This window comes from Varanus komodoensis, unplaced genomic scaffold, assembly GCF_004798865.1.
Source record: "Varanus komodoensis strain SLA01 unplaced genomic scaffold, ASM479886v1 scaffold6_2, whole genome shotgun sequence".
Lineage (NCBI taxonomy): Eukaryota > Metazoa > Chordata > Lepidosauria > Squamata > Varanidae > Varanus > Varanus komodoensis.
The window spans coordinates 10,496,226-10,508,861 of record NW_025336346.1 but is presented as its reverse complement, the minus strand read 5'-3'; the positions used below and the strand labels follow the sequence as shown (position 1 = coordinate 10,508,861).

The following is a 12,636-nucleotide window of genomic DNA, read 5'->3' as shown; positions in this document are numbered from 1 at the left end:
AATGAAGGATTTGTCACTTTCATTAACTAAGAAAAAAACCATGGCCATTAGCAAACTACAAATCTAAATTAATCTTTAAATACAGTAGTCTACAAAAAAGGTCGACATAATCAGATCACTTCATGATACTAATTAGTTTTTCAAGTCCCCTCTAGTTATTTACTTGACAACTCTATGCATGTTAATAGCTGAAATGGTATACACCTAGCAGAACAGCAGAATTTTATGGTAACTGGCTTTATCTGGTATCTGTACACTGCAAGAGAAGTTATCTATGTGATTTTTCAAGTGTGGAGATAAAAGGAGAAAAAAGCTGAAATATCACTGGTTCTTTTACCTGCCTATATTTATATCCCTCTGGAAAAATGGATTTACTGCTCATTTAATTGTGAATGAGGCAGTCAATATGGCATGCATGACCTAGAGTTTGGGTGGATATACAGGGAGGAGTCAGTGTCTCCCAGTTGTGCCTGTACTTGGTTCAGCATCAGGGCAGGTATGAGGGCTGGGGGTAGTGGTGCCATGGTCTATAGGAATTCTCTCTCTCATTCTGTCTCTCTCTCACCAGGAACCCTGTATGCCCAAGACACTAGTCCGGACTGCTTGCACTTTGTATTGTTCTGCACTTTGAAAATGGGCCTCCGCTGGAGGGTAATGGATCCTGATGCTTTCCAAAAGGTTCTGGGGGTGGGGCGGGGGAGTTCCAGCTGGTATGGCGAGTGCTCCTGTGAAAGCCCTGTGGAATGTGGAGATGTGTCGGGTGGTTGACATGAATGCACCCAAGCACCCTCTTCCCTTGAGCAGAGTCTGGCCAGTCCCTAGATATACACCTGACTGCAATGAAGCAAGAGGGAGATGGCGAGAGTGCAGGTGGAGGAAAACTAATGGAACATGGGTTGGAGCTCATTATCGAGCCTACTCCATTGCAGTAAGGGTGGCAAAGAGGCAGTTCTTCTCCACAAGCACTGCGTCTTCTCCGTGTTGCCCAGCAGAGCTTCCCCAAGTGTTTCATGGCCTATTGCCAACTGGGCCAGAGAAAGAAACTGTGGAATCCTCAGTAGCTTGTTGTGATGAATTTTGCTTGGATTGAGTTGGACTCCAGAATTAATGCAGTTCCCTTAACAGAGGTATACAGATCATTGTCTGGCCCAGTTTTAGCGGATGAGTTAATGAGGTCTGAGGATGTGGACAAGATACTTAGCCTAGTCTGGTCCACCTCCTGTATTGCTCGACCCTTGCCCGTCATGGCTTATTATCAGAATTAAGGAATGAATTTGTATTTGGGTCCAGGAAGCTGTAAATGCTGCCCTGAGGGAGTGATACCATGCTCCCACAAGAGGCTGTGATTAAGCCATTCCTGAAAAAGCTTAACTGGGACCCAGAAGATGTTAACAACTATAGGTCAGGGGTCAATATTCCCTTGCTGGGCAAGTTGTTTGAGTGGGTGATAGCTGAACAGCTCCAAACACTCTTAAATGAAACGAACTCTCTAGATCCATTTCAATCAGGTTTCAGGCCTTGTTTTGGAATGGAAACTTCCTTGGTCACCCTGGGATGACCTTAGCCAGGAGAAAGACCCTGTTGATTTTCCTGGACCTCTCACAGGCTTTCAATGCCATCGATTATGGCATTGATCCTTCTGGGCAGGCTGCCTGGGTTGGGAATATGAGCATTTCAGTGGTTCCTCTTCTACTTGACTGGCCACTTCCAGAAGGTGGTGCTGGGGGGGACTACTGCTCTGCACTATGGCTGCTATGCCATGGGGTACCACAGGACTCTATTTTATCTCCTCTGTAATTTAACATCTACATGAAACTGCTAGGGGAGGTTATACTGAGATTTGGGCTGAGGTGCCATCAATATGCAGATAACATTCAGTTGTACCTTGAGTTTTCATCAAATCAAGATGTAGCAGTGGCTGCTCTGAATCAGTGTCTGGTTATGGTAATGGACTGGTAATGGATGAGGCCAATAAACTGAGAGTCAGTCCAGACAAGAGGGAGGTTCTGTTTGTGGGTGGTTCATCTATCCAACTGGGTGATACTCAACCTGTTCTGGATGGCCTTGCACTCTCCCTAAAGGACAAAGTTCGTAATTTGAAGGTGCTCCTGGATCCTGAACTGTCCAAAATTGGATTCAGTGGCATGGAACACCTTGGAGCATCAACCATAACTCTGGACAGACAAAGACTACCTATAATACTCCATGCTCTGGTAAGGTCTCATCTGGACTACTGTATTCAGATGCTTTGAGAATGGTCCGGGGACTTCAAATGATTCAAAATAAAACTGCAAGACTCTTAATGGGGACTGTATAATGAAAACATATTATGTCAGTCCTCTTTCAGCTGCATTGGCTTGCAGTTGAAGTCTGGGGCCAATTCAAAGGTTAGTTGTTGTTAGCTGCGAAGTGGTGTCCAATCCATCGCGACCCCATGGACAACATTCCTCCAGGCCTTCCTGTCCTCCACCATCCCCCAGAGTCCACTCAAGCTCACAACAACTGCTTCAGTGACTCCATCTAGCCACCTCATCCTCTGCCATCCCCTTCTTCTTTTGCCGTCAATTGTTCCCAGAATTAGACTCTTCTCCAGGAAGTCCTTCCTTCTCATTAGGTAGCCAAAGTATTTGAGTTTCATCTTCAGGATCTGGCCTTCTAAAGAGCAGTCAGGGTTGATCTCCTCTAGGACGGACAGGTTTGATTGCCTTGCTGTCCAAGGGACTCGCAAGAGTCTCCGCCAGCATCACAATTCAAAGGCTTCAATTCTTCGGCACTCAGCCTTCCTTATGGTCCAGCTTTCACAGCCATACGTTGCAACTGGGAAAACCATAGCCTTGACTATACGCACTTTTGTTGGCAGGGTGATGTCTCTGCTTTTTAGTATGCTGTCTAGATTTGCCATAGCTTTCCTCACCAGGAGCAAGCGTCTTTGAATTTCTTGGCCGCAGTCCCCATCTGCGGTAATCTTGGAGCCCAGGAAAATAAAATCTGTCACTACTTCCATTTCTTCCCCATCTATTTGCCAGGAAGTGAGAGGACGGAACGCAATGATCTTAGTTTTTTTAATGTTGAGTTTCAAGTCAACTTTTGCGCTCTCCTCCTTCACCCGCATCAAGAGGCTCTTTAGTTCCTCTTCACTTTCTGCCATGAGAGTGGTATCATCTGCATAACTGAGGTTGTTGATATTTCTCCCAGCGATCTTAATTCCAACTGGTGATTCATCTAGGCCCGTCTTTCTCATGATGTGCTCTGCATATAAGTTAAATAGACAGGACGACAGTATACAGCCTTGCCGAACTCCTTTCTCAATTTTGAGCCAAGCAGTGGTTCTGTGCCCAGTTCTCACTGTTGCTTCTTGACCCGCATATAGGTTTCTCAAGAGACAAATAAGATGGTCTGGTACTCCCATCTCTTTAAGCCCTTGCCACAATTTGTTGTGATCCACACAATCAAAGGCTTTAGCATAGTCAATGAAGCAGAAGTAGATGTTTTTCTGGAACTCCCTAGCTTTCTCCATGATCCAGCTTATGTTGGCAATTTGATCTCTAGTTCCTCTCCCTCTTCAAAATCCTGCCTGTACTTCTGGTAGTTCTCGGTCTGCATACTGCTGGAGCCTAGCTTGTAGGATTTTGAGAATAACTTTGCTAGCATTAAGTGCAATGTATTAACATTCAAAGCCCTAAGCAGCTTGGGGTCAGCTTGTCCCTTATGTACTTACTTGGGCCCTAAAGTCATCCTTCCAGGGTCCTTCTCCAAGGCCCTCCTCCAAAGTAAGTCAAAAGGGAGGCTACCATGATATGGGCCTTTTCAGTTGTGGCAGCCCTCAAAGGGGTATGTCTGGCTTCTACTCTTTATTTTTTTCAGCACCAGGTTAAAATCTTTTTATTTTACCAACATTTTAACAATTAACTTATTAGTCTTAATTTTAATATCACATTTTATCTGTACTGCTGTTGTACCTCTACATGAATTTCATTGTGACTGCTGTGGTTTTACTGTCTTGTTGTTCTATTGCCTTATATTTTATTGTATCTTATTTGTTTTTTGCTTTGTTTATATGTTTTTAACTTTTAACTTTAAGCACCCAGAGAGCCTTTAGTTATTAGGCAGTATTGAAATGAAATGAAATGAAATGAGAGTTGTGACTGCACTTAAGACTATTGTACACAATTCTGCTACTGCCATTTGGAAAAGGCAACTGTAAAGCTGGAAAAAGTGTGGAAAAATTCAACTAGAATAATTAAAGGGTTAGAGCAACTCCCCTGTGAGAAAAGGTGACAAAAGCTGAAATGGTTTAGCTTAGAAAAAGGGCAAGTAAGGAAAGATATAACAGAGACTTACAGAATTATGTATGATATAAAGAAAGTGGAGAGAGAATGTTCTCCCTCTCCTATAATACGAGAACCTGAGGTTATCCCATGAAACTGATTTTTGAGAGGTTCTGGACAGAAAAAAAGATGTACTTGTTGACATGGTGCATGAATAAACAGTGAAATTCACATCTATGATAGTGATGGCCAGCAATTTGGAGAATTTTAAAAGGGTATTTAACAACTTTATGGATAAGAAGATTAACAATATATTCTAGTCATAATGACTGAATGCTACCTCCTGCGTCCAAGGCAATATACCTCTGTATATACCAGCTGATAGAGAATTTGTGCAGAAGGATGCTGTTGCAGTCATCCTTCTTCTGAGATCCTGTGGGCAGCTGGTTTGCCACTGTGTGACCAGAATCCTGGACTACCATGGGCCAATTGGTCAGATTCAGCATGGCTCCTATGTTCTTATAGTATGCCAACTACACCCTTTTAGGGGAAGGTCAAACACAGCCACTGTGACATATTACTTGGTTACATGGAATCCGAACCACTGTAATACAGTGTACATGGAGCTGCCTTTGGAAGCTTCCATTGTTATAAAATACAGCAAGTACTATGTGAGCACAGGAACATGGCTGCACAAGCATATTTCACCCATGCTAGAACTTTTGCACTAGTTAATAACATATTTCCATGCTAGTTTGGGTCCAGGGTATCCAAAGAACTGTATCCTCCCAAATCATCCTGCCCACAACCTAAGATCCAGCAGGGAGGTCCTTCTCCTCCTCTGCATCTTCTCATACATGGATCAACTGGGAGACCTGAGAGGGCCTTGTCTGCCACTGTTCCTCTCTTGTGGAATTACCTCCCATGACCTCTCTTTGTAGCTTCTGTTGCCAGTTAAAGACAATTTTGTTCTGGCAGAATTTTTGTAAATCTAGTTATTTTAAGGGGATTGAGACTTTAATTATATGTCCTGCTGTGTCTGTTCTTTATGTGTTGGTTATTTGCGTTGTTCTCTGGGAGTTGTTTACTGCCCCAAAGTCTACTCTATTAGGTGGAAAGGTGAGCTATATCTTCTTCTGGTAAGTACATAAATTTGCAAAGAACTTAACATGCTGCCTGGTGTGGCTTGTTACAGCAGGACTGTAACAGGAAATATTGCATTTAGCAGTCTTTTTCTATAAGGAAATTATAACAGCACAGAAACTCCTAGGATTTGAATACGACAGCCCCATTTAGACTATGGTAATATCATGATCGTACAACAAATTGGCATCATACTTACACGTAGACATACAATTATATGATGAAAACCAAAACAGCAATTACTTAGTGAACACAACGATTATCATTCAACATATTTTCATAAACTGGTGTGGTCTAGTGCCAGGAAAGGCAACTATATAATATTGAAAATATTAAAAACAGGGAGATGGAAATGTTAAAACATAGTTGCCAGACAAGAACACCCCCACCCCAAGGTACCATTGAAGCACCTTGGAAGGGGAGGTCATGGCTGTTAAAAAAGGATTGCAAAAGATGGCCTGACAGCTGACTTTTGCGCTCTGAGGAACATTTGTAAGTGTCAAAAAAGCTGCAGAAGCTGGATGCAAGTATACCTAGTATTGTCCTTAATACTAGAAAGTACCTCATTACAAAGATTATTCTGGAAGACAAAGGCATTCGAGAAAGCTAAGTAATTCACACTCATTTTTGGCTTGCACAAGAATGGACACGGATACTGAAAATACTACAGTTATTCTCCCAGTTATTCACAGGTATAACCAATTAGCTAATACAAGTAGTTGGAAGCCAGAACTTTCCTGGAATCAAATATTACAAAAATGGGGCTGTCATGCTTTGGGTGCACCATGAGAAGATAAAACTCCCTGGAGAAGACAATCATGCCAGGGAAAGTCAAAGGCAAAAGGAGAAGAGGAAAATGGATTAATTCCATGAAAGCAGCTTCAGCCTTGAGTATACAAGTGCTGAACAGGACTGTGAAGGACAAGACATTCTGAGAGGCATTCATTCATTCATTAGATCACCATATGTCAGAAATAACTTGATGACACATAACATTTACAATGCAATTATTCCTAATTTATTTTAAGAATCCTAAAGATACTAAATAACATTTGTAACAGTGTACAAGAAACAAGGCACATATAATAATGCCAAAAAAAAACCCAACAAAAAAAACAACCCAATTATCTGATGAAGTAGGCACTTTGTCACAAAAGCTCATAACCATAAATAATAATTGTGTTTAAGCTGTCACAAACAGATTCAATGTTCTTTGCTTTGCTATGGTTTTCCCAGTTGTATGGCTGTGAACTCCTTCATGGATCACTGCCTTGTCACGGCGAAGGGGCTTGCGCAGCTCAATGAAGCTATGATCTATGCTGTGCAGAGCCACCCAAGACAGACAGGTCATAGCAGAGAGCTCTGACAAAATGTGATCCACTGGAGAAGGAAATGGCAACCCACTCCAGTATCCTTGCCATGAAACCCCCATGGACAGTACCAAAAGGCAAAAAGATATGAAGCTGGAAGATGAATCCCTCAGGTCGGAAGGTGTCCAATATGCTACTGGGGAAGAGCGGAGGGCTAGTACTAGTAGCGCCAGAAAGAAAGAAGCGAATGGGTCAAAGCCGAAAGAACGCTCAGTTGCGGATGTATCTGGTGGTGAAAGGAAAGTTCGATGCTGCAAAAATCTATACTCCATAGGAACCTGGAATGTAAGATCCATGAATCAAGGCAAGCTGGATGAGGTCAGACAAGAGATGACAAGACTGAACATAGACATCTTAGGAACCAGTGAACTAATATGGACAGGAATGGGTGAATTTAATTCAGACGACCATCAGGTATACTACTGCGGGCAAGAATCCCTCAAAAGAAATGGAGTAGCCTACATAGTCAATAAAAGAGTAGGAAAAGCAGTACTGGGATACAATCTCCAAAATGACAGAATGATCTCAGTTCGAATCCAAGGCAAACCATTCAACATCGCAGTAGTCCAAGTCTATGCCCCAACCACTGGTGCTAAAGAGGTGGAAGTTGACCAGTTCTATGAAGGCCTACAACACCTTCTAGAATTAACTCCAAAAAATGATGTCCTTATCATCATGGGGGATTGGAATGCTAAAGTAGGAAGCCAAAAGATAACCGGAATAACAGGCAAGTTTGGCCTTGGTGTACAAAATGAAGCAGGGCACAGGCTGGTAGAATTTTGTCAAGAGAATACGATGGTCATAGCAAACACTTTTCCAACAACCCAAGAGACAACTCTACACATGGACATCACCAGACGGTCAACACAGAAATCAAATTGACTATGTGCTTTGCAGCCTTAGATGGAGAAGCTCTATACAGTCAGTAAAAACTAGCCCAGGAGCTGACTGTGGCTCAGATCATGAGCTTCTGGTTGCAAAATCTAGGCTTAAGTTGAAGAAAGTAGGGAAAAGCACTAGGCCACTCAGGTATGACCTAAATCATATCCCTGATGAATATGCAGTAGAGGTGACAAATAGATTTAAGGAATTAGATCTGATAGACAGAGTGCCTGAAGAACTTTGGAAGGTTCGCAACATTGTACAAGAGGCAGCAACTAAAACTATCCCAAAGAAAAAGAAATGCAAGAAAGCAAGATGGCTGTCTGAGGAAGCTTTACAAATAGCTGAGGAAAGAAGGGAAGCGAAAGGCAAGGGAGAAAGAGAAAGATACACTCAGTTGAATGCAGAATTCCAGAGAAAAGCTAGAAGAGATAAGAATGCCTTCTTAAATGAACAGTGCAAAGGAATAGAAGAAAACAATAGAATAGGGAGGACCAGAGATTTCTTCAAGGAAATTGGAGATATGAAGGGAACATATTATGCAAAGATGGGCATGATAAAGGACCAAAATGACAGGGACCTAACAGAGGCAGTAGAGATTAAGAAGAGGTGGCAAGATTACACAGTAGAACTATACAAGAAAGAGCTTAACGTCCCTGATAACCACAATGGGGTGGTCACTGACCTCGAGCCAGACATCCTGGAATGTGAAGTCAAATGGGCCTTAGGATGTCTGAGCAACAACAAAGCTATTGGAGGTGACAGTATTCCAGCTGAGCTATTCATAATCTTAAAAGACGTTGCAGTAGAAGTGCTACACTCAATATTCCAGCAAATTTGGAAAACTCAGCAGTGGCCACAGGATTGGAAAAGGTCAGTTTACATTCCAATCCCAAAGAAGGGCAATGCCAAAGAATGTTCAAACTACCGCACCATTGCACTCATTCCACATGCTAGCAAAGTTATGCTCAAAATCCTACAAGCTAGGCTCCAGCAGTATTTATTCATTTATTTATTAAAACATTTCAATTCCACCCCTTGCCGAAGCCTTGGGGCGGCTCACAACACAAAATAAAATACAATAAAATACAAAAATAACAATATAAAATTAACAATATAAAATAAATAACAATATAAAAGAAGTCGCCCTGGCCAGATAAATAAGCAAATATTGTTAACAATTAAAATGAAGCTTAAATAAAAAGGTCTTCGCCTGGCGCCAAAAAACAAATAACGACGGCGCCAGGCGGACCTCTCTGGGGAGCACATTCCATAGATTGGGTGCCACCACAGAGAAAGCCCTCCTCCGAGTACCTACCCTCCTAATTTCTTTCATAGAGAGTTCCCAGAGAAGGGCCTCTCCCGCAGATCTCAAGGGGCGACCGGGCATATATGGATGTAAGCGCTCCTTCAGGTAACCAGGACCCAAGCCGTTTAGGGCTTTATAGGTCATCACCAACACCTTGAATTGGGCCCGGACTTCAATGGGAAGCCAGTGAAGCTGACAGAGGACTGGAGTCATGTGAACATAACGCCCTGTCCCCGTCAGCAGCCTGGCAGCTCTATTTTGAACCAATTGAAGTATCCGGACCGTCTTCAAGGGTAGCCCCACGTAAAGCGCATTACAGAAGTCAAGGCGGGAAGTCACCAGCACGTGTGTCACCGTCGCCAGGCAGTTGTACTCCAGGTAGGGGCGCAGCTGATTAATCAGCCGAAGCTGAAGGAAAGCGCTCCTCGCCACCGCTGTCACCTGAGCTTCCAATGAAAGCTCCGGGTCGAGGAGCACTCCCAAGCTGCGGACCTTGTCCCTAAGAGGGAGTGCAACCCCATTCAGGACTAGGTCAAATCCACCCTCTCCGAAGCCCGATCCGCCAACCAACAGGACCTCCGTCTTGTCTGGATTGAGCTTCAGTTTATTGGCCCTCATCCAGTATGTGGACTGAGAACTACCAGAAGTACAGGTAGGATTTCAAAGGGGGGGGAACTAGAGATCAAATTGCCAACATACGTTGGATCATGGCGAAAGCTAGGGAGTTCCAGAAAAACATCTACTTCTGCTTCATTGACTATGCTAAAGCCTTTGATTGTGTGGATCACAACAAATTGTGGCAAGGGCTTAAAGAGATGGGAGTACCAGACCATCTTATTTGTCTCTTGAGAAACCTATATGCGGGTCAAGAAGCAACAGTGAGAACTGGGCACAGAACCACTGCTTGGCTCAAAATTGAGAAAGGAGTTCGGCAAGGCTGTATACTGTCGTCCTGTCTATTTAACTTATATGCAGAGCACATCATGAGAAAGACGGGCCTAGATGAATCACCAGTTGGAATTAAGATTGCTGGGAGGAATATCAACAACCTCAGATATGCAGATGATACCACTCTCATGGCAGAAAGTGAAGAGGAACTAAAGAGCCTCTTGATGTGGGTGAAGGAGGAGAGCGCAAAAGTTGGCTTGAAACTCAACAATAAGAAAACTAAGATCATGGCATCTGGTCCTCTCACTTCCTGGCAAATAGATGGGGAAGAAATGGAGGTAGTGACAGATTTTATTTTCCTGGGCTCCAAGATCACCACAGACGGGGACTGCGGCCAAGAAATTAAAAGACGCTTGCTCCTGGGGAGGAAAGCTATGGCAAATCTAGACAGCATACTAAAAAGCAGAGACATCACCCTGCCAACAAATGTGTGTATAGTCAAGGCTATGGTTTCCCCAGTTGCAATGTATGGCTGTGAAAGCTGGACCATAAGGAAGGCTGAGCGCAAAAGGATTGAGGCCTTTGAATTGTGGTGCTGGAGGGGACTCCTGCGAGTCCCTTGGACTGCAAGACAATCAAACCAGTCAGTCCTAAAGGAGATCAACCATGACTACTCTTTAGAAGGCCAGATACTGAAGATGAAACTCAAATACTTTGGCCACCTAATGAGAAGGAAGGACTCACTGGAGAAGAGCCTAATGCTGGGAACAATTGATGGCAGAAGAAGGGCATGACAGAGGATCAGGTGGCTAGATGGAGTCACTGAAGCAGTTGGTGTGAGCTTAGACTCCGGGGGATGATGGACGACAGGAGAGCCTGGAGGAGTGTTGTACATGGGGCCGCGATGGGTCAGACACGACTTCGCGACTAGCAACAGCAACACATTCATGATCCTCTACTACTAGATTGGACACCATTGGTAGTCCAAATGTCTCCTCCTCTGCGACAGGCCCAGTCCACCAAATCTGCTCCAGAGTGTTCAGAAATTTGAATGGGCTGCAGCACAGTGGGTATTCAATCCAAAGGAGGGGGAAGGGAAAGGGGAACTTCCACTGAGTTAGATGTCTGCTTCCACAACACTGGATTTAGCCCTGTATTCTTTGAATTAAACTGTCAGAAAACCAACTATGTAACTATGTTGCTTGTAGTTCAAGATCTTGAAAATACTGTAGTTGTACGAACTGGAAGCATCCATTTCCCTCTTAAGGGGTCTAACTAAAAATGGTTAACATTAGTTTTAAAGAACAAGCTATTGCATGTCTTAAAGTATTCACAGTGATTCAAGTAGCATAAAGAAGGAATTTGTTTACATCACTTAAGATTACGGCTTGGATTACATAGATAAACTTTCAGAGAAGATAAGCAGGAATCATGCATGCATGGAGAGAACAGCAGAGCAGTCAGTAGAACTCCTGCTAATCCTGCACTCAAACCTTCACATTCATACTGAGTTTTGTTCTGTTTTTTTAAATTGGGAATTTCTGTCAGAGTACTTACCACCCAGGGCTTGTCACAGAAGTTGTAGATTGATTCTAGAGAGTTAACACTTGGGATGCCAGCATAATGCATTCCAATAATTAGGTTACGGAAGTCTTCATTCTCTGCCATGCCAAATGAGTGTTGTCGAACAAGAACAAAGTCAGGCCTGAATGATCTAAGAAAATTAGAATTTAAAAAACTATTAATTCCCTTGTAATATGAGAGAGCTTCTGGGTTAAATGAGAGATCATAACAACACTTACAGGAAAAATAACAACACTTACAGGAAAAATATCAACCCAAAACCTAGAAAATGCATTTTTGGCAGGGGAGCTCTTCTTTTCAGAATTCACTGTCTGATTTCGTATGACATGCTAAGCCACTGGGGCTTAATCTGCTGTGTGAGCCCAGTATGATGCCCTGAGGTTTGCTTGGTCCCACATGGCCTGTCTGAACCTGGGCAACACAAAAAGCCATGGCTGAGCAGAGAAATCTACAAGGCTGCTTGACCACTGGGCAGTAGAAAGGTTGGCCACTCTGACCAAGTGGCTATCAGACAACTGCCATTTCCAGCTGCTACAGAAATGCAGCTGTAGTACTTGGGGGTGGCTGGCAAAGGCTTACTCCTCCCCACTGTGATAAGTGAGCTCTTTTTGGTTCAGTGCTGCTTACCATGTTTAAAATATTTTTGAATTCATGAAAGCAGGCTGCCAAGCCCTCCTTCATGATCCCAATGACAACATGCATCAGGTGCCCTTTCAAGGATTTCCAGCAATACCTTGGAGGGGCTTTTAATACTTAGTCATTACTCTGCTCCTGGTCAAAACCAGCAGTCCCCACTCTCTCCAGTGCCTAGTGGGTGTGTATTCCTTCCGCCGCCACGACCCCTTTGCAAGGATTTGTCAAATTTGACAGGTTGAGACTGGACAACTTCTTGTGAAGCAAAATGGGATCTTTCCACCCTCTCTGCAAAATAACCTCAACATGTAGAGAGAAGCCTTGTGCCCCAGACCCCCCCCCCCCCCCAGTTTTGTAAGTGTCCCCCAATAGCAAAACTGGAGAGAATCCCTATGAGTGGAGGCAGAGCTTTGTTTGGCATGTGCTTCCCTTCTGGAATTCTTCCTGTGTTTTTCCATTCTCTGGGGGTCGGTGGCCAAATGGAAGTGTCACTTGGTCCTTGTAACCCCTCTCCCCAAACCGCAAGTATCCCACTTGGAAGGTGGAAAGGATTATAGGA

At 43.5% G+C, this 12,636-nt stretch overlaps 1 protein-coding gene across 1 annotated transcript in view; it reads right to left on the bottom strand.

Annotated features, from left to right (window-relative positions):
• The window catches only part of SYN2 (synapsin II), a 198,988-nt gene that overhangs the window by 94,298 nt on the left and 92,054 nt on the right, over positions 1–12,636 (bottom strand). Inside the window, exon 4 of the mRNA XM_044451365.1 lies at positions 11,418–11,574. Coding sequence (XP_044307300.1) covers positions 11,418–11,574 — 157 coding nt within the window. The remainder of the gene's footprint in view (positions 1–11,417; positions 11,575–12,636) is intronic.